General features: G+C 41.4%; 1 protein-coding gene across 1 annotated transcript; it reads left to right on the top strand.

Moving 5' to 3' along the window:
• The first annotated feature begins 1,762 nt into the window (after positions 1-1,762).
• angpt2b (angiopoietin 2b) lies at positions 1,763-22,670 on the top strand. Its single transcript, XM_051390108.1, has 10 exons — positions 1,763-2,081; positions 2,242-2,855; positions 7,871-8,026; positions 8,718-8,839; positions 10,800-11,032; positions 11,492-11,616; positions 14,405-14,506; positions 17,641-17,807; positions 20,568-20,698; positions 20,949-22,670. Exons 2-10 carry the CDS (start codon positions 2,538-2,540, stop codon positions 21,107-21,109), a joined length of 1,515 nt encoding a protein of 504 aa, XP_051246068.1. The 5' UTR covers positions 1,763-2,081; positions 2,242-2,537; the 3' UTR covers positions 21,110-22,670.
• Positions 22,671-22,884: the final 214 nt, after the last annotated feature.

Below are 22,884 nucleotides of genomic sequence, written 5' to 3'. Positions count from 1 at the left end.
AAAGTGAGTTTGGTGCCCTGCTGTGACTACATCCATTCAGACTATGATTAAGTGGACAATCTGTGCTGTAGTGTGGATTGAATGTTTTATAGCACAGCGGGCGATAAGGCCAGGAAGGCATTTATGATACATCAGAAAATAGAAGCAATAGCAAGGAATGAAAGAACATCTGCAGAGCCCATAGAAACAGAACAAACCGTGGATGCCAAGCTGAATTAGGCCAATTTCGACTTTAATTAGTATATGAAAAAGAGCAATAACATTCTATAAACACTTGAACCCAGGCCCTGAACCCAGCTTCTACCATTGTGTAGCTCTCTGACAAAGCCTATAGTCAAAGAAAAAACTTTTTAGCCCTGAACCGACAATGCCATATAGCAGATTAGCTGTTAAAAATATTCAAGTTGAATTGAAATTAAAATGTATTTTTGCTAAGAAATTGCTATTTATGTCATTGTCGGTAATTATTTGGCTGTCAAGTGATTAGCGTTCTCCAAGCTAGGGAGGTGACGTTGTTAACCATTGCTTAGCCTCATCATTTCAGGTTACAGGACAACCTGCTGACAGTTTTTACAGTCTGGATATTTGGCATTAACAAAACTGGAACCTAACAGACTCACTCACTCAAACACTCAGTAAGTGTTAAAATAACATGAACAAAAGGTAATGTCTAAAGGGAATTAGTGCTAACGTTAGCAAGCTGACTAGCTTCTACTTTTCCAGTGAAAGATAGTTAGCCCACATTGCGAGCTTCAACTTTTGGACTGGAATGCAAACGTAACGGCACAATGGTTCCTTCCAGTTGTTGAATGTTTTTTACAGAGGCATAAATTTGTAACAGTTGATAGCCAACGCTATATGAGCTTTCAGATATCAACACTGCCATGGGAAATGCCAACCGAGAGTCTTGAAGCTTAAGACACGTAGACAACAAATATTTCCAAAAACACGTTTTGAAAATAGACACAATAGCTGCAGTATCACTGTAGTTAAAGGGTATTTCCTTACACAAAAAGTGAGACGAATTTCTGGCAAACCAGAGAAAGCAGCAGTCAATTCAGCCAACAACAAGAGGCAGAAACAGAACAACACATGGTGTTACACCGCAGCCTGTGTCAAAACATGGAAACCAAGTTCTTCACCAAAAATAAAACTCCAATAGCAAGAGACTTAGACCAAAACAATATTTAAAAAAACTGACAAACTGACATTTCTGTGGAAACAGCAAAATATGTCAGAGCATGTAACAGCCTGAGGGAAAAGCAGCAGAACAACAACAAACTACCTCCTGTTTTCTTGTTATCTCTTTCCTTATCCTATGGCACTCATCATTACCACTATATCACATTGTTAACTATCTAGTTTTAATAGTTCTGTTTTGAATGATTTCCTTGTAGTATTTGTTTTTTTAAACCACAGTATATTATTTGTCTCAACATGAAGGTTAATTCTTGACCACATATTTGTAATAATTTCAAGATTCCCTTACAAGCTTTTTCCAGAACTTTTGACCATATCTCACAGCCTTTTTCTGACAAATGCAGTCTAGGAAATCATTTCTTTTTTTTTTTTTTTTACCTTTTTAAATATACTTGAACCTATGTATAACACATTTGTGCAGTACTGCACTTAATTAATTATGGTCATGCTAATAAAGCACATTTGAATGTCAGAGAGAGAGAAAAAAGAGGGAGAGAAGGAGAGAATGGGAGGGAGCAAAAAGTTGTCAGAGAAAGTTCCTAGTTCTTGCTCTTGTGGTGAGCAGAGTGGCTGTGTGTATTTTTGTAGCTTCCTCTTCGAACCCCCGCAAACAGGAGTACCGCAAGAGAGAGGCAGAAAGTGATAGAGGGAAGGGTGGCTGAGTGATTATGTGCTAAGGAGGTGCATGTGTGTATATGTGTGTATGTGTAGGTGTGTGTGTAGGTGTGTGTAGAGAGGTTCGCCACTCTCTCTCTCTCTCTCTACTTTAAGAGCTTTACCACTTCAGCCAACATCCTGAAGCGGGCCACTCTCCACTCCACCCCTCCTCTTCCATCTCCTCCGGACCAACGCATGGACTCCAGCAGCTTGAAAAGAAGGCAGTGAGTAAAGCAAGTTTTCAGAAGAGAGATAAATGGTGGGGGGAAAGTCTGCTGTTGGTTTCCTGGACTGAGCTGCATGCGCTGGCTGATTGTTAGAGTTACAATAGGAGGCAATCCCCTTTTCCTGTGTGTGTTTTCTGTCTGTCCTCACGAGGAACAGCGGGAACAGGAACTGGGCAGAAGAAGACTTCTGGATGCAACAGCAAAGAGGAGGACCAGCCAAAAGAGGAGAGGAGAAAGTGATAAAACAGAGACAGGAGCAGCAGGGGCTGGACTGAGAAGACAGTAGGAAGACAGAGTCTTGAGGGACACTTTAACAAGAGTCGGAAAAAGATACAGGAGAGATAGAGGGCCAAAGGGGAAACTTACCTGACCCACTTCTCTGCTCTGCCAGGTGGAGTGACCTCCTTCTTCCCCTCTCCTCCCTCCCTCCCCTTTCCCTCTCTTTCCCCTGACATGGGCCGCCTGTTGGCCCTGACCCTCGCCTACCTGGCCTACCTGCTGGCCACCGCGATTGGCTCAGAGCGCCGACAGCACCGCGTGCAGCACGGCGCCTGCAGCTACACCTTCATCCTCCCTGAGGTGGAGCACTGCCATCCCTTAAAGGACTTCCAAGTCACAAACACCCTCCAGAGGGACTCCCCACCCGAGGCAGAGCCCGATACAAGCCAACCTAAGCCGGGGCAGGCCCAAAAGGAAAGGCCTTCCTGGCAGGAGAGGAAGCTGGAGAGTCTGGAGAGTGCCATGGAGAATAACACCCAGTGGCTACAGAAGGTATGTCTCTGCTTTGCTGTCACACTGACTTCCTCTTGTCTGTTTCCACATGTCACATTGCAGCCTGCAGACCTTCAAACTGAATTCTGACAAAAAGAAGCATGGGATGTCCACAGGATACACTATCCAATAACATCTGTTGACAAGCCTTCATTATTGATAAGTTCAGTGCTTAGCTGGGATTTTCCTGGATGCTTGCTGTATGCATATCTGGCTCCATGACAACGCCTGGTGTACGAGTGTGTGTCTTTATTTAAGACCACTGGGATGCCAGAACTCCCTGTTGCATGCGAGAGGAGAAAGACAAGATGAAATAAGTTTGCTCATATCAGACGATGCCAAATATGTCTAACACAGTTAAACCTGCTAAATTAGTATTCCCCCCCAAAAGGCATCAAGAACATGAAAACTTCACTTTTGACTCATGGTTTAGCCCGTTTAAAACTTCTCTGTACCAGACTCAGCTGACACACAAATATAACACTTTCCTCAGTGAAAAATATTTGTTTATCTGCTGGAGACACATTTCAGCTTCTCTCTCCGGGCTGTTGGCCTTTGCAATTCCATTTAGCTCAGATTATGACTGACTAAAATGAAATGATGCGATTAAAAGTGGCTTCACAATAGTGTTTTCATTGCTAAGGTCATCAGGGCACAGAATCAGTGTTGGGCCATTGTCTGGGAGAGACTGACTGACATGCCACTGCTCTCCACCCGTCTCTCTATTCTTGTCTGCATCACTCACAGAATATTTATGGTATACACTAATCCTTGGGCCGATTATAAGGGTTTGTGTCGAGTGTTTGGATTGGCCGTCTGAGAGCAAACATGTTGATTATATTTCAGGATTGGAAAATGGGGTATTATGAGTGCCAAAGCTCTTCCTGTGCTCCTGTCACTTTCCACTCTAGCTCTCGCTCACCACAAAATTGTCTGCGTTTTTCTTTCCTTCCCTTTCCCCAGCGTCCATTTTCTTTTGACACCCTGTTCCTCTCTATCCATCTCCCTCACTTCTATCTGGACCGTTCTGCACCTCCGGGATGATGAATGTGTCTCAACTCACACCTTGACTTCTCGACTATCAGATCTCGAACTCTTTGTCTATCTCGCTCACGCTCTCCTGGCACGCACTCGGAATCGCACATATGAAAACATACACATTCAGTTCCCCTGTGTACACTCTGTCTGATGCTCAGTCTATGAACTGGAGACCTAGCTTCCATGGGAAGCATCCCATGAGGCCACAGTGTATGTGTATGTGAGAGAAAGAGCGAGGGAGAGAAAGTGAGGGAGCACACACACACACGTTCCTTCATGCAGTTCATTATTCATGCATACATCTCGCAAAGCACTAAATTGTAAAATACAAAAGCATCACATTTTACACATGTCTTGGACATATTCTGTGTAGCATGAAGTCTCTTCTTTCCCACTCTCTCCTCACCAGAGCTGTGATATGAGCAGTCATAACGAAAATACTGTTTAAATCAGAAAAAGCTCTGCTGACACATATCTTGTACTGTTGCCAAACTTCCTCCACATAACGTCTGGAATGAACACAAAGATCCAACCTTTCACCAAGTTACCCCCAACAGGCCACAGTGATGCATAAATGATCTCGCTGTAGGTGGGATTTCCACACAAACACAGCGCGACCCTGGAGAGCCTCTTTTAGATATGCACATGGGTATACTGACCTTTGACCCCAGATGGCAAGGCCTTTTCAGCACCTTGTGGAGCTCATTAAGCCTATCTGCATACGCCTGGGGAGAAATTGGCAATATGCATGCGGAAGAGCTTGAGGCATGTGTGTCGGTGTGTCTGTGAAACTTTATACGATCGCACTCAAAGCTCCCCAGGGATGGTATGATTCTTACTGTGAGCCTTCCACCCAAAACCCTTGAAAGAAAACACACACCCACACACAAACTTAAGAGCACACAGACTAATTCAGCATGTTCCGCAGAGGAATCTGAAAGTAGACGAGTGCAACAGGACTGTATTCATGTTCCAGATTCCTTCTTTGGTGTTTCCAAGTAGAAACTAGTATGTTTGTTTTCTTTTGTTCTAACCCCCAACGTAACCCCCCCCCCATCTAGTCCCTTTCGCCTTCTCCTGCCCTGAGGGTTTGCAAAAAGGGATGTGAGCATGCTTTTGTTAGTGCTTTTAAGAGCCTGTGCGGATTATGCTAATGCAGAAATATTGCAAAGAGATCATGGTGGCTACCCTTGGCAACCCGATTTCTTGGCCCAGTAATATTTCATTAAGCCAATACTAAAGTATGTCACACAAATTACTCACATTATCAAATTGGTCTCCATTTTCTTTTATTTCCTTAAACATACACCCATTTCCTTCTTCTTAAACAATCTCAGACTATCGCCTTTAAAAGTCAGTTTGTCAAAATTACAAAAACATTTTTCTTTCTATATATCTCTAGGGGCATCTCGGCAAGATATAGTTTTGGTTTTATCTGGCCAAGAATTTGAGATTTCTACATCTGTAATGACAGCGGTGAATGGAATTTTGTTTGTGGTGCTAAGAGCATTGAAAAAATGCTTTAAACAAGAAGACTTTACTTAGGCACAGCAATGCTTTGAGCTAAATGCTAATGTCCATATGCTCAGCATACGCCAATGCTGCTGCTTAGCAGGTTTAACTTTTACCATGTTAACCATCTTAGTTTCCATTGTTAGCATGCAAACATTAGCAAACCAGCACTAAACATGGAGGACAGATGGGGCTGTTGGGATTGTCATTCGTTTGGCCATAAACCAAAGGACTGGACAAATCACCAATGCTATTACAATACATCCTAAGGGATACATGTCTGTATCAAATCTTAAGGCAATCCATCCAGTAGTTGACGTTTCACTCAAACACACAAATGTCAACCTCATCATAGCACTACAGGAAAAGTCAGGGGGTCATCAAGGTAATTAAGATATATTATATTGGGACTGTAAATATTTGTACAAAGTATGGCTCCAATCCATTTAGTAACTTTGACCTAGATGAAATGTCAAGGATCACAAAAGTAATTCCGCTAGGGACCATGAATGTCTGCACAAAACTTCATGGCAATCCATTCTATTTTTTTTTTAGATGTTTCCACGGAGACTAAAGTGGTGGATCGACACTGCCAAACTCCAGACGAAAACAATTCCACAGCAACATCTCTCTCCGGAAAAAAAATCCCCAAGAGCATGCTATCAACCACTCATTGGGACAAACTAATTAAGAGAAAGTAATTTTAATGAAAACTGTCCACAGTGAGATATATGGATTAATCAGAACAACGCAGAGATTGTTTCTAGAAGGAGATTTTGCTGCTTATTTTCGTAAAAAAAAAAAATGCTTCTTTGTCATTTTAGTGCGCTGATCTTTAAGGCCTACAATACACTTAATGTATCTTGGGCGAAAGGTGGATTTACATCGTGCGGCACTGCCATATCAGTCATTTTTTGACAGAAATGTATCGTTCCTCACAATCATAGCCATCTTTTCTCAGCCCATCATTATCATTTTCCAGAGCACCAGATATGTTCCCCCTCTCCTCTGCAATTGTAACTGAGAACAAATGTGTCTATTGGCTCACCAATTAAGATATCAAGTGATACTCCAAGGATTTTCTCAGCACTGATCCCTTCTATGTTGCTAGACACAATAAGACAGAATTATACTGTGTCCCAAATGTGATTTATCTGGCAGCATGGAGCAGAATGTGACAGAGCAGCAATTAATGCAAATGGCAGTGGGAGATGGAGTGTATCAAGACCTCTGGATTGAGTTCTATCACAGACGGCTGTAATAGGCACACTTTGGACAGGCGGCTGATAGCAGCTTCAATACACGAGGCTGATTATGATGCAGGGATCTTTGGTTCTTCCTTTGGAGTTGGCTTTAATCCGCTTGGTAATCTCTTCATAACCTTCGTTATGAGGGGATTTTTTCGGCCGTCTCAGTTGTCCTGAGGTAGCAAAATGTGAGAGATGGATTTACAGAGCAAGTGGGAGGAGGGGGGGGTGTTTTAATGAAAGAGGGAGTTAGTGAGAGATCTCAAGAGGAAGTAAGAGACAAAGAGAGAAAGACTACAAGGAGGCAAACAATTTAATTGGCCATTCATCTCTATTTGCCCACTTGAATCAGTATTTTTATACTGCATAAAAAATAGAAAAATCCCTCTCCTGTGGCAATGCATTATCATAATCTCATTCCTCTCTGAAATGGGCATTTGCATTGAAAAAAACAATCTTATTCTCATTTGAATTCTCTTCGATTTTTGCAAATACCGACCCATTAGCTGGATTGTTTTGAATGCTTTCTCCTTCGAGACTTCATTTTCCAGTCATGTGGTTTAATGAGTAAAGTCTGATCACTCCCTAGAAAAGTCATAAATATTATTGTTCAATATTCTACTCTGCCTTATTGCTAGGCACAGACCATTGCCCTTTAAACATCAAGCAAAACTTCATTGTTCACGGTCGGAAAAGCTAAATTTGTCTTCAAGATGCCGTTTGCTCCAACCGACCACATTAATAAGAAAATCTATTTATTGGAGCAAGATGGATGTCATCCTATTTATACTCCTGGTGCAACATATGATGGGTTTTGCCAATGCTTCTTTCTCTGGGCTTGTTATTTATTACAGAGTGCAGGCAACTATCCCTGAAGTCCTGTACACGAATATCATAATGTCAGCCTCTTAGTGTCATTACTGCTCTTTTTGAAATCCCATTGAAATGCCTATACACTGCATAATTATTAATGTAGGGGTTGGTATGCCTGAGGTAGAGCTGCAGATGAATAGATGGATGGCGAGACACTGTAAGCACCCTAAGCATATTCTATGACTCCATTGTAATACCTGAAAAGAGTTGAAAAAGACTCCAGGGTTTCTACTTTCACACTGCATTAGTCAATGAACATACCTCCTTAAATATGATTATCACCGCAATGAAACCAGGGGATCTGACATCCTGGATAATATTCTCAGTCTGTTTGTTCTTTTACAGCTGGAGAACTTCATCCAGGAGAATGTGCGCTCTGGGATGGAGGAAATGAAGAGAACGGCCGTACACACCCAGACAGCTGCCATGCTGGAAATGGGAACCAACCTCCTCAGCCAATCAGCCGAGCAGACCCGCAAACTGACAGACGTTGAGACCCAGGTGAGCCCATCAGGAAGCGTTTTAGTGAGCCTGAGATAACTTGTTTGCAGCCAATCCAAATGAACAACTGTGCGGGTCACACCCATGCCAAAACAAATGATGTCACTTGCGAAACACTTGGCGAATAGCTAATTGAATGTAAATCAGATGTAACCCGCTGAGAAGCCATGCCCAAAGGTGGCGGCAACTGCTTTAAAACAGCTGGTATTTGGTTCTACAGGGTCTGATTGACACAACGAGCTGAGCTCGGTGTCTGACAACAAGCCAATTAAAACATAAAACTTAGTAGCACAACACAGATGTGTCTTCAATCATGCCACAGAGCTGTTATTACAGATTGGGCTGTTTGGTCCCCATGCTTTCTTTTTCTCTTATCAAAGTCGATATGAAACCGCAACCTGTACAAATAGCTGAGCTGCTTTGTTTAACTTTTTGTTTCATCTCCAACTTCAAAAACATGTCACAGGTGTGAGGTATGAGATAATTCTTGCACACGTTTTCATTCTAAGATCAAAGAAATAGCATTATGAGCCTTGTGATGTGCTGTGCGACATTACTCATCCCCAAGGGTAATTTTTAATAATTCAGCTCCATCAGTCTTTTCATCAGTGTCCCTCATCACTCCCACCCATTCTTCAACCTGTGACAGTTATTCTTCTGCTATTTATTTATTTATTTGATCAATCTATAGGTGTTAAACCAGACCAGTCGCCTGGAGATCCAGCTGCTCGAGTACTCGCTCTTCACTAACCGGCTGGAGAAACATATTCTCCTGCAAACTCAGGAGATCTCGCGCCTCAGTGATAAAAACAGGTGAGTACACACACACACCTCAAAATAATTTTTTAGGCACTGCAACACTTCTGAGGTGGGTTTGATGGTAGATTTAGAGAATAGGCACTTTATTTCCCCCTTTTCTCAAACTTTTGGACAACACAAGGTTATATTATGCCGAAATTTGAGTGTTTTTTTTTTTTGGATATTCTGTTTGTGAGTCTTTAGAGACTGTAGGTGGCGCTATTTTCTTTGCTGCTTTTCCCTTACTGATTCCAAATGAGCTGTTGTGGTTGCTGTAGGAAACATAACACACATCTCTTCTTGAGCACCAAAGAATGGATCTCAGGAAAAAGCTACTTGACACTGGGTGGCATAAGGGCTTCAAAAATGTTGTATTCTGAATATGGTATGAAACAACAGCTGGAAAAGAATATGCTGAGTGACTTCTGCAGATCTGAAAAACAGGGCACTTAACAACCATATAATGTGTATTGTGCAGGCATGTGTGTGTGTGTTTGCCAGTGAATAGGCAGTGCATGTTAGGAGGGGTTTCCCATTCTTCTCTCTAGGAACACAAGGTCAAATTAAGGCCAGCAGGGTTTAAGGACAGGGTGCTGGGCGGTGTGAAAGGGAGCGGGTTGTTTTCTCTCTTTGTATCTGATTGTTTATGTCTCCATCCATCTGTACCAAGTGTGACTGTGGAGAACACAGTGCCCCAGCTCTAACACCTGTTACACATCTGGCCCTGCTAGGCCCCGCTCTGCCCTCTGGCCCTCGTCCTTCAAGTCGGTGACATGGCTCTGACATGTAAATAAATGAATTCATCTTCACAAGGATAAACGCCATGACGGGACCCATGAAATTAGAAAGGTCATAGTAGATTTGCAGCCAGCCAGCTGTGGAATAAAAAGGAAATGAGGATTGCAGGTTGTAGGGGGCTACTGCCGCTGATCCTTGAGGGCATGAAGCCAGAATTTGAACCGCTGCCAACCAAAAAGAGCAGAGACATGTTTGTTTTCACAGGCATTAAATGTAAAATACTATTGGCAGGGAGATGAGAATTTTGTGGAAAGAGTGTGAGAGCAGTCTAATAGCAATATATATTACAATAATAATAAATAGCACAAGATCATAAGCATAACAATTTAATTGCCCAGGATGCAATGTGATCCAGAATGCCATGTTTGTTCTGTCAAACCCTCTAACTGTTTAAACATTGCTGTGCTGGTTTACCGCTGCGCACTACACATTGACTGTTCCTCAAAGTAAAATACACATAATGGAGAACAATTTGTTAGCTCGGTTTGCCACTTTTATTGAGTGTTCCCCCACAAAGCAAATATGAAATGGAAGGGATGCTAAAAATGATTTGGATTGATCCAGCTTTCCTTCCAGGCCACATACTGAGTCGCTGCCTAAAGCGGGAGATTGAGGATACATGTTAGTGCAGCGGCTGTGTGTGCACAGGGCTGAAAAGTAGCTTGTTCAATCTGGGTGGCTGGATTGTTTCAATAAATAACTGCTGCAGAGTCGTTAGTCAAAGCCATAAAGATCCGGCAGCAGGGATTTATGATCTTCATTTGGAGGTGGGGGTGTGGCACTTGGGCACGCACGCACACACAGCGCACACGTTGTCAGATTGTTGCCTCGTGGCTATGATCGAGAGGCTTAGCATGCAGGCCCATCTGTGAATGCTGCTGCAGTACAGGTGTTTATATGATGTTAGCCCAATGAGACTGTCACGCTCATGTCTATTAGTCATCCTCATGTAAATGTGCAAGTTTGTGCAACCTCTGCTGTAAAGGTAAATCCTGAATGAATGGATTTTCCAACTGCCACCACTCTCTTATATCTTCTGCCACCCGTACCATTCAATATGCATTTTAACACTTGATATGATAATATGTCTTTGTACTTTTACTTGTCTCCAGTGCACTGTGATGTGTCTTCAGTCAACACTAGACTCATAATGATATTTTGCTTTTGGCTTTGGCAGTTTTCTGGAACAGAGGCTCTTAGCGCTGGAGGCTCGGTATGGGAGGGAGCTGCAGGGCTTGGAGAGCGAAAAGCAGCAGCTTCAAGAGCTTCTGGAGAGGCAGAGTCGACTGGTCAGTCAGTTCCAGGGTGAACTGGGAAGCTCCACACTCAACAGCACCACGCTACAGAGACAGCAGGCCGTGCTCACGGACACCGTTCAGCAGCTGCTGGCTATGGTCAACCACTGCAATGGTAAGGCTGAGGGGTTTGCTGTCTTTGTATGAGCAAATTGTACTGCCAGCATTTTAAACAAGAGATAAGATAGATGGAAAGATATATTTACATAAGGAAAATGTTGTGTAGGTTTAAAAGAGAGAAGCAAATATTAACAATATGAAATAATGAAGTACTTACTAGTATGTACAATTATACATTGCATTCCTATGATTCATTACTAGTGCAAAAAAACCCTGATTAATAGCATCAATAAATACCAGAATTTAATGCATGAGATTTGTGGTTTCATCATTTTACAACAAAAATCACACCTAGAGCAGCTTGTAATTCACCCTACGTACATGCATGCACCGCAGACATTGCACGCTTAAGCCACAGCTTAACATTACAAGAGAACTCACATATTGGGTTGGGATTTGTGTGCAAAACCCATAAGGTTGCCATCTGTAAATAAATGCCTGTATGTTTTTACAGAAATCTCCAACGTTCCCAAGGAGGAGCCGCTTAGTTTCAGGGACTGTGCGGAGATCCTGGGATCAGGAGCGACAGAGAGTGGAATATATAGCATACGTCTCCCCAACTCCACCCAGACTGTCAAGGTAGTAAAACTTTAAAGGTCACTGGCCTTTTCTTGCAAATATCACCTAACTTCCTGTGACGTGAAACTTTTTTGGTAAGTTCATATTTAGTACTGGCGTAATTTCACTCCAGCCTACATAATGTAACGCTCACACACACTACATAATGGCATTCAGGCGGCTTATCATTATTTGTCGGACCGCAGTAAACACTGGGAGGACAAACTACTCTGATGTAATGGTAATTTGCAGGGGTTTAGGGTATGGAGGTTGATGGAAATGCCATGCTGGGTTACTGAGAGCTAAAATAATAAGCAACAGGAGCATTATGCCCCGCAGGCTTCATGGTGAGTGAGTGTGCACTGCTGAATGCAAAGTCAGAAGAGCTTAGAAGGTACCTCTGCTGACCTGAAGTAGCTATTCCTTGCCAAGTCAACCATGACATCCACCAGCAGGCTATCCTTTCTTTGAATCACAGCATTCTTGGCTGGGTTCTTCACTCTCAGAGCTTTCCACAGAAGAGGATGGATAACAGTGAAACAGTTTTTTGTTATTCATTACTTTCAGTCTAGTTTGCTGGCTGGCACCATCTCCTATCGACTCTGTTTTCCCCTGTTCTTCCTCTTCATTTCCTGTGGGTAAGGCAGCCAGGTGTTAGGCATTGGTGCCATGTGTTTCCTGCCAACTGGGGCCAATGTACGTTTCCACTGATGTTAGTACTCCCCAAATCATTGCTGCTTTCAATCTATGCCATCTAATTCCAATGTGGCTGGTAATCTGGGTGGCTGCGTAAAAGAAGTGGGGCAGATACAAATTGCCCCATTTTCAAAGCAGAGAGCAGGCTTTTTCAGTTGGACAAGAGACAAAAAGCATACACATGTGCGAAATGCAGATATTCCTATATGAGATCCATTCATCTACCTAACTCTTAATGACCAATGTGAATAATGATGATGTTTATAAACCAAATAATTAATAGTTTGGATCGACTTCTTTTTCAATTTTTCAGAACTCTGTTGTGCATACTTTTGCACAGGGCTCATAAAATTAAACACATTAGGGCTTCTTTCTCTCTGCTTCTCACTAAACACATATTGTGAAGTAACATTTTCCCCCGAGAGCCATTTACAAACAATAACTACTGCATAATCTTTTTTTAAAATCATAATAATGCTTTAGTTGTCTGGATTTCTGCATTTTATTGTAATGGGTTTGGCCCCATGCAACTCCTTGCTGGCTAATAATAATAGTAAGTGAATTTGAAGTATTAAATATGGATCTGATCAAAATCAGAGTAACGACCACAGAATTTTATTTTAAGACCCTGTTTTTATATTCAGCGTGATGCCTTTAAGGCCAGACCAATGGCTTAATGTCCTAGAGGATAATCACAGCATATTGCCAGTCTGTTCTGTTTTCTGAAGTCAAAGATCTGAGTGCCTTTTGACCTTGATTTAGCTTTCCTATTCTGGGAAAGAGCTGGAAACTCTCATTTCATTTCTAGCAGAAAATAGCCAGGAGAGACGTTGAAATCGAGAGACCCCTTGGGATGCTGTGCACATACCAGCATCTATACTGCATGACCCTTGAGACAGGTCAGGGCGGTTGTTTGGTGAACAACAGTCAAGAAACCGGTAAAGCAAATCAATTTGGTTTCATCCATAATGATCCACACTGCAGGTTGTAGAGGTTGTAATTGAGTCAGAAATGTCACTGGCAATATCTATAATTTGACGTGAAAACACTGAGATTCAAACACAGTGTCTAAGAAAAGTACCACCCGGCAGCCTTGAGGTATGCAGGCTGAATGCACTTCAATTAAAAAGGATTTCAGTAACAAAAAGCATCTAATCTTACCACCCACGGAAGAAATTCACACAGTCATTTAATCACGATACCTAAGGGAAGCTGGAATATGTCCAGTTTAACACCTTGAATGTGTAAAACAAGTCCCTTAACAAGTCTAGATTTCAAATTCTGTCACTAGATGAATAAGTGCAATTCATTCCTATTTGTTCTCCCAAACATACAGTATCTACACATGGCAAAATATGTAGTCAAGTAAGAAAGAAAAGAGTGTGTGTAACCAAAAACACAGATGCCTCTTCCTCAACCCCCACTCAAGGGGATAAGAAAACATGTTGATACATTAGTTTTTCCTTCCCACCTGGGTCATATCATTGCGTGTCACCCTGAAATGTTGCCCACCCCCACCCTCCAGAAGCTTCCACAGCATTCTTCAAATTACATAAACACTAATGGTGTGCTATATTTCTTGTCATTTCTTGCAATTTTTATCACAACTTTCCACTTGTAGACCCCTCCAATGTTGTAAGATGTGATGTCATCTCAATTTGTTTTTGGTTGGTTAGCCTCCAGTGTTAAATAATAATATATTTTAATTTTGTATGACAGCTTTAAAGATCCCCACCACTCACAAATGTGTTTTTCCTATGTTTATGTCCCCTAAAATGTCAGATCTGACTTTACTGACTTGTATCTCAGCAGCTGGTGGAGATTAAATAGTAAATAATGGATTTACATTTGCTTGCAACACAACTCCAAAGCAATGCTCTGCTTCTAGTGAATGTGTACAATTATTGAGACAAATGTGGCTTCTATTAGGAGTTAATATATCAATGTTGTGTTTACCGCTTGTTCCGCTGCCCCCAAGTGGCAAAAACAATCCACTATTTCAGCTTTAAAAATGGGAAACATCTGATCATATCAGAAGAATCTCACCAACTCTTTTTGTGTAACCCAGTCCTAAAGAATAGAATCTTGGTGTAATGTGCCTTTATTTTTACAGGTGTTCTGTGATATGAAGACTAGAGGTGGTGGGTGGACAGTGCTGCAGCATCGGAGAAACGGCTCCGTTGACTTCCATCGTGGGTGGAGGGACTACAAAATGGTGAGTTCTGCGGAGGCTAGGGTTAAGGTGCATCATTGTCAGTATAGGTAGTGTGGATCAGTATTGCGGGAATGACAGGAGGTTCCAATAACGTCCACGGACGGTTTGGCACGGAGAGGCGTGGGATACCGGCTAGCCTGTGATCCCAGGTGACCTGCGGTTGTTGTATTTGGCCGCCCTCATGTTCTCTACCACCCCCCATGTTATTGCACCTGCTCTCGCTCCCTCTCCCTGTCATACTCCCACACACCCATATACACACGCTCGTGCACAAACACACACACAAGTCATGTACTTCATTGACCCACAGAGCACTACTGTTTGTATCCATCTTTAAAACCCCAATAGCTTTCCCGTGTAGGGAAATTAGTGTGTGGTGATGAAAGTAACAACATTTCCAAATACAAACTGGATATAATAAAATTGTCCACAAGAGACTCTAACTATATTTTGTTTTTGGACTTACATTTAGATAATGCTTTTTTCTATCTCATCATAACGTTTTCTCAATAGAATCGATATTGTGTTTGCGCAATAAAGAAAAACAGAGAAAAACACATGCTTGTAAGCCCTTTCGACTGTGTTAAATTACACACGGAACAAATGAGCGAGGCTAGTTTGGGATTGAGCGGAGTAGCAATTTGTCTCTCACCCACGCCAACAAATCAATTGCCGCAGCATGCGTAGGAAATAAAATACAGAGAAGACTGTGACTACAAACAGAGTGAGGAAGAGAGTGACCACAAAAAGCTTAAAAACCTCTTTCAAGAACAATATTTTTACAAGTGGATGATAAATATTTGGTTCCAGTTGGGGCGTGGGAGCACAGGGGCCCTGTAGATGGCAGATAACATATGTACTGAAATACTTCACTGCCTTCGTCCACACTCAATATTCTCATAAAATGTGGTCAGTGTTGATCAAATGTTGCACCCAGGCCTGCTGGTAAAATGATAAATGCTCCAAGGCTCTCAATATATATTTACTCTCACTTACGACCAATAACAAACAGCGAGTATGACAGCTAGACAAAGTGACTTAGAATTCACAGGTAAACAAGGAGAAAAGGTCCTTCTCTCACACCGAAGAAAAGAATGCTTCGAATCTGCAGATGTAGAGTTTGATTGTTCACAGTGAAGGTGTAATTATAGAAGTAGTCAGTCCTAGTTATATGCTTATTGACCAGATAACATATGCATCCTTACTGTCTTTTTCACACTGTGAATCAACTCCTCACTTTCAGTTGTGTCAGTCAAGCAAATTTCCAGCCCTCCGTGAAATTCAATAATTGAAACCATATTTCGTCCATCTTTTTAAGGCGAGATGCCTTTGAATGGGACGTTACATGTTATTGTCATATCCCTGGAGTGACCCATTTCTGTCAAAGCCAAAGCGTGTATCTATTTTCAATTAATGCTGCGGTTTCCTTTGTGAAGTCATAATAATATTACTGTGCCTTCCACCTGTTCATATCGTTTAACGTTGACAGTTGGAGTTACATCCTTGACATTTCTCTTTGATATACCAGTCTCTGCATATTCCACCTCCCTATGATGTAGCCATGGTTTAATAAGCTCAAAGAAAAATCTACAATAGTGTGTCTTAGTAAGGCTGCCAGAACAGTTTCAATGTTTGTTGCCTTCTACACGTCTTTAAACTCTAATGGAGGAATGAACACCATTCCTCCAAAAGATATTTAATCAATGGATGTTTTGATGATGGTGGAGAGTACTGTCTAACATGTATGTCAAAAAATCTCCCAAGCAGTGTTTGAGCCATAACAGTGTGGGACGGGGTCACTGTTCCAGCCAAAGTGGAAAATAAATTCTATTATGAAAACTGTAAACCTGTTGAGTGTGAATATAATAGGTAATTAGACCTGACCTTTTTATATTAGACATATAGCAATAGCATATATAGCATATATCTGTATCTAGAAACCCAGATAAATGTACTGTAGTTCACATTTAGAGATAACACTAGACTACCTTCATTACAGGAATTACTAAAATGACTTTTTTCTGACTTGTAGTCTAATCATTGCATTTACAAGTAGCATATTTAATGATGACTGCAATGTAGTTTCCAGTTATGGTTATCACAAAGAAGTGAATAACAAGTAACATTTGACAGTTGAAGTTGAAGATATCAATAAAGAATAAAGAAAAAAGATATCCGATATCAGTCATCTAAATTGATTCTGTTGACAGCTCCCAGTCTTTTGGATGCTGAGCTAATGTTACAATTTCACATACTGAAGAAGGTTCTACTCAGCTCTGAATGTCTGGAGACCGCAGAGAATAAAATATAAATGTGATGGGGTTAGAATATAACTGAGGGATTGTTTCCTGTCTACTAGCATTAGCTGATGCCTAATTGATATCTGGCTACGATGAAGCTAGCTAACGTTAGGTCATTTACTTATATTATTTATCTATTTATACATTATAACATAAATCCTAGTTTGGCAAACTCTCTATTGATACAGCTTATACAATCTACAAACGAGAAGCCCTCTAACAGCATTGAACCAGCTACTAATTTTGAGGGGGGCAATTCAGTGCAGAGAGGTTATAGTATTAGGACATTTTATGTTTTAATGGGGTAATTCTTCATGCTCATTAAAGCACGTTGACCCCCTGTGTGACCTGTATGGAACAATCTGCATTTGTTTAGCTTCAACTGTCTGTATTTTTAAGTAGCAAAGCAGAACATTTCTTACCTAAATGTATTTTTTTTTAATATATATATTCTTGCAGTTTATTAGTCAGTGTTGTCTTCCATTGCCAAAAATGAGATAGAAAACTTGTGTTCAGGTCCAGCTCCAAAGTTCGAACAAACAGACCACAAAGCCAGTTTTTATTTTACTGCAAGTGTTGCAGGCATAGATGGATCACTGGTAGGATATTAGGGCAAATTAAAGTCTCAATTGACCAGTCCCTAGCTTTGGGAGTATTTCACTTCATAAACTTAGTGGACAGCCTTAGCCCATCAGAATGATAAATGTGACTTCTTAAATTGAGGTCCATTTTCGTATTAACTCCAAAAACACTTGGCAGGTCCATGGTAAAATCAGCCCCCTTGTTAGAATATTTTCTTTTTCTATTGTTTCTCTGTCTTTGTGTCTAATCCAGGGCTTTGGAGAGCCGTCTGGGGAACACTGGCTGGGGAATGATATCATCCACAAGCTGACCAGCTCCCAGGAATACAGTCTGCATGTCCAGCTAAAAGACAGAGAGGGGAATGAAGCCTTCTCACATTATGATCGCTTCTGCATAGACGGAGAGGACAACAACTACAGGTAACCTAACAGCATGACATATTACTCTAATTTATAACAGAACATGCAGGCCAATTTAATTTGGCTTGTAATGATGCTATGCTCAAATAAAAATTCACTATTTGAATCATTAAATGATCCAATTACCAAAAGTGTAAGTAATTAGTACATGGACTTCTTTCACTTTGTCAGAAATCAGACATGAATAGAACCATAATGAAGGTCCTTCATTTCAGTAAAGTGTCTATTGTGAAAGGCATAATTGCAATGCAGTAACACCCTGTCAATCTCTGCCTTCTCTCTGGGTGCAAGACTCTTAATATCACGATGAATTGGAAATGGTTATTGACCTTCCTATTCTCTTCTTCTCTAAGCTTGCTTATCCCTGAGCACTGAAGTTAAGGAACCACTTGGACCATTTTTAAGAATGCCATTCAAAATGATGAGCTTAGTGGAGGGCATGCAGCCACTGCCTCCATTTTTCTTTTCCCATCACCGCAGCTACCGCTGCCCCTGAAAATCCCCAAAGGGGAGCCACATCCACTGGAGTATAACAGGAACGCTTGGCAATACCTGCCCCTGCCAGGAACTGACAACTCAAACCAAGCTCCCCGCTAACCCTGCAATCACTAACAAGATTATGTGTGGGTGTGCTGAAGTCATGCTTCCCCCAAAAACAGACAGAAATCAAATACAAACCAAAATAGTTCAGTTTAGATTTAATTTAAATTCACAGGAATTTGCTCTTGTTTTGGGGAAGTTTATGGAGATTGATGCTCTGAGAGATGACAAATCATAGTCATATGTGGGTGTATGCCTTCCAAGCTCCCTAATAGTGCAGCAAATTGCATTTGCTTGAGTTTGTTCCACATAATTAGCGCGATGAAACTGAATGTTTCACAATGTTGCTGTAGGCTACACCGTGTGAGGTGAAGCACCTGAATGAATATAATCACCTCTGTAGCTTGCTACCTCTGAGATCATGTTCTGTGTAACTAGTTCAATATGTACCAGCTTTACTAGCATGCTGAAGATGCTGGCTTCATTTGTGGGTTCATATTATAACTCCCAAGTCAGAGCTGTGGTGCTATGCAGCCAGTCAGCCAAAGCCTCCTCAGCTGCATCCAGTCGCTCCCTAGAGCAACATGGAGGTCTTCACCTAAAACTCAGTAACATTATTCATACATTAATCATCAGCATGACAGACCACTTTCCCCTTTGAGGTAGCCAAGAATAGCCGTTCTTATAGTAAAGGCATTCCTTTTAATGCAACAGTACATTTGTCATTAAAGGATACGATAACAATATAAAAAGACAGTCACCTTGAAAAGGATTAGCCTGTGGTCTGCGGTATTGGCGGAATAGCTGAACTAATACATCAGGAAGTCATGGCTAATGCAAATGTTTTGGGAAGTAGGAAGAGCTGGCACAGTCCACGGGGCCACTCTTTCCAATAGGATATCCTGTAGCCTGTGGTTGCCATCCTGTCTAATTTGACAGATTTTAAATTTCTCCACACCACCGATACTTCATGAAGAGAAAAGTTAAAGCCGTCTAACGAAATATCCCCCACATGTATTATTCCAGCGTCTCTGCTTGTGCCATCATTATTCCTGTCCCCTGCACTGTCATTTCAAACTCCCTTCTTGCTGCCCATCATGATGTGTTGCCCTGCCCTCTGAACTTACAAATTCAAGAGGAGGATTCTTCATTTAGTCATCACAGACAGCGTGCCCTGGGCTATGGAGGGGGGTCACATAACTCAGGGGAGAGTCCAGTACTAACTAGACAGAATGACAGGGCAGAGGAGAGGCCAGACAGCAGGGCTGACCTCCTCGTCCACTCTCTTCAAACCAGAACTGGCACACACACACACACACCGATGGACAAACACACACACACACACACACACACACACACACACACACACACACACACACACAGATTCTGCTGGGCCGCTGTGTGAAAATAATTGAGCAAATCAATTTAACTTGGGCAGAGATTTCTTTCAGACTGTTTGGGTTGTTTCACAAAGCACAGCATGGAGGAAAAATAATGAGAAGTTCTTTAGGTTAGTTTTTGTATTGATGTTTGGCAACTAGGGGAGATGCTACCTTGTATTAAAAAGTATTGTACATATACTAAAAGGGCTATAATCTCCTCCAATGGTTTAGAGGTGTTTACTACTTTATATTGTTTCACTATTTTTTACTTAACTTTATTATCTTTGATTGCGGGATCATTTATACAGGGTATTTTGAGTTGAATACTATTAATATGAATAATACACCACCTAAAAGTACAACCCTCTACACAAACTATAAATGACAAGGTGGAGCTGCAGTAGAGGAGCATTGGATTTTGCTCTACTTAAGATGCTGTCTATTTGCACTATTTGCCCAACTTCAGCTCTAATGTCAGGTATGCCCAGAGGCAAATCCGACAAAGAGTGAAAAATTAAAAGTGAACTACAAACTGTCTAGAAAGTTAGACTCACCAAGTTAGATATTTTGCCTCTCTCATCCCTTTGGTATCCTGTGGTATTAAGGAATCACAGACCAGCGGATTTGGTAAACATGATTGTGCTGTGTTCAGTTTACAGACATAACATTATATGATGTCAGAGGAACTGAAGTTCAAACATTTTTTCGGGCAGTAACCGCTCGCTGCCATTTGGAGCTGCCAACAAGCAAAGTTGCCTAACGCAGTTTAAATAATGCATAAAAGCACCTGCGGCAGGGTTTTTTTCTGAATTTCTTTTTCTGCACTCTCAAAATCCAGCCTTCATGCCGAGGGCTTTAGTGGCACAGCTGGACGGACCAGCAGCCTCACGCACACTGGCACCCAGTTCAGCACCAAGGACAGAGACAACGACCGCTGCACCTGCAAGTGCGCCCAGCTGGCATCTGGAGGTACGCAGCACCCCCACAACTTCTGCTACTCATCTACCGCCGTCTCAATCTGTCTCTCCTTATAACCCACCTTGTTAAACATTTCTATCCACCCCCTTGTAAATGTCCCGAAGTGCATTTCATTTTCCCTCTGCAGCAATATAAAGTTACTGCTGACTTACAGCTGTACATTTGGGTGTTGCATTTCATGAGCTTGAATTCAATTAATTCAGACTTTTTCCTTGAACTCTCTGACATATTTCCTCTGCAGGTTGGTGGTTTGAGGCTTGCGGTCCATCCAACCTGAATGGCATATATTACCCCGGCTCATCCAGTGTGGTTCGCTACAATGGCATCAAATGGTACTATTGGAAGGGTCCAAATTTGATGGCTACAATGACAACCATGATGGTGCGCCCTGCAAACTTCTGATGGCGTGATGTCAGATGAATGTCACCTCCGATGAATATAATGAACAATATCCAGAAAATGGTATATTATGGGAGGAAGTTCAGATCAGACTGTTGATGGTTTCAGCTTTTGGACATCTTGGAGGGGTGCTTAAGCACTTGCCTGGGGACATGTGCAGGTCCTCAGCAATTCCACTAACAATATATATTCACAAAGGTGCCCAGACTATATTTAAGGGAGGAAGGAGATGGAGGGTATTGAGCTTTGCTACATATGACAAAACACAACGGATCACGTCAAATTATGCACTTACATAAGACCAGTTACTCAAACCAATATTAAATTCAACTGATCAACCTAGAGACGCTTTATCGCTATAACTATTTTTATATCAAAGTATGAAAACTTATGTTGTCTGTTTGCTGTAAATACATTTTTGAAGCGATATGGCCAAACTGCAATGAGTCACAGTCTTTTGTATAGTTTACAGAAAGTCAACTAATTAAATAAACTCTTTACTATAAAGTCTCGATTTCACACTAAATGGTTTGTGAACTTTGATCTTGGTATTTGTGATATATGTAATGTCTAATATTAAGTTATAATTCCTATATTCAATGCCCTGATTGTAACTCTATTCCAGTAGCATCACTTGACTATAAAACATCAGTACCTGTTTAAAACTGTAGTTCAATTCATTCACATTATAACGTAAGATAACCTACAGTGACTTCAGTGGTTTACCATTGTTAATAAAACAACACCATAAAGAGCGGCAACAGGCTTTGCCCTTTGCTGTATCTTCCAAAGGGCTTTTCAGGATGAAATATCCCCGATTCTTTCCAGGCACACCTCTCATAAAAGTTTATTTGTGAGAGATTTTGCTCATAAAAGTACATCATACACTTTCACTGGTGTGATTTACTTTCAAAAATGAAACATTTTGTAATAACATCTGGGAACGAAGTTGTAAATTCAATTTTTACTTTGTTTAAACAATAAAATAACACATAGTCTTTGGCGCCTATAATCCACAGTGCCAGGTGCTTGTTACCATGTAGGCTACATAAACTCCAACAAGCTACACATGCTGGATGAGACGTTCTGGCCATTGATCTGATGAATCATCCAATAACACTGGTCCCTGTGGTGCCCATTAGAAAGCGGATGGGTTTCACCTCGACTAACAATGACCTGGATGTCCCAGTGTACGCTTGGGGACAGCAGCCATTGCTAACTGGAAGACGACACACAAGGACATGGGCTGACCGGGTCTACAACGGCTGCTAATTGTTGCGCTTCATTCGCTAAAGGACAGACAGAACATTACTGAACGCAATTCATTTCTGACTGCTGCAAATTTAATACAACTGCAGAAATGAGACAAGCGTAATGAAGTGTGAGTCAGGCCTTGGTGTTTTGACATGTCCTGCTCTTTCAAGTCAGTCTCGGAGATACTTAAGAAAGAGAAAAATATTTGCTCTCTGGTTATGGAAAAAAATATTGTTAAAAAAATAGGAAATTATTCTTTTGTTTTTTTTTGTTTTTTTACAAATAAATAGCTTCTCTGTGTGTGACTTCACTGAATCTCTGAAGGTCTTTCCCAGGCTCAGCTGCCTTTGATTTACAACTCCATTAGGAAATATGCAGGAGCTGCTCATGAAAGTAAAACTAATCAAAAGGATAACAGCGCTGTTGCTGTGCTTGACCATTGTTTAAATGTGTGTGTGTATAAATATATGATGCAATCTGTGAGAAAACTACAAACATAATCACAAGTGGATCCAGTGCCAGCA

This window comes from Dicentrarchus labrax, unplaced genomic scaffold (genome assembly GCF_905237075.1).
Source record: "Dicentrarchus labrax unplaced genomic scaffold, dlabrax2021, whole genome shotgun sequence".
In the NCBI taxonomy this organism is placed as follows: Eukaryota; Metazoa; Chordata; class Actinopteri; family Moronidae; genus Dicentrarchus; species Dicentrarchus labrax.
This window is presented reverse-complemented; position numbering and strand designations above follow the sequence as displayed.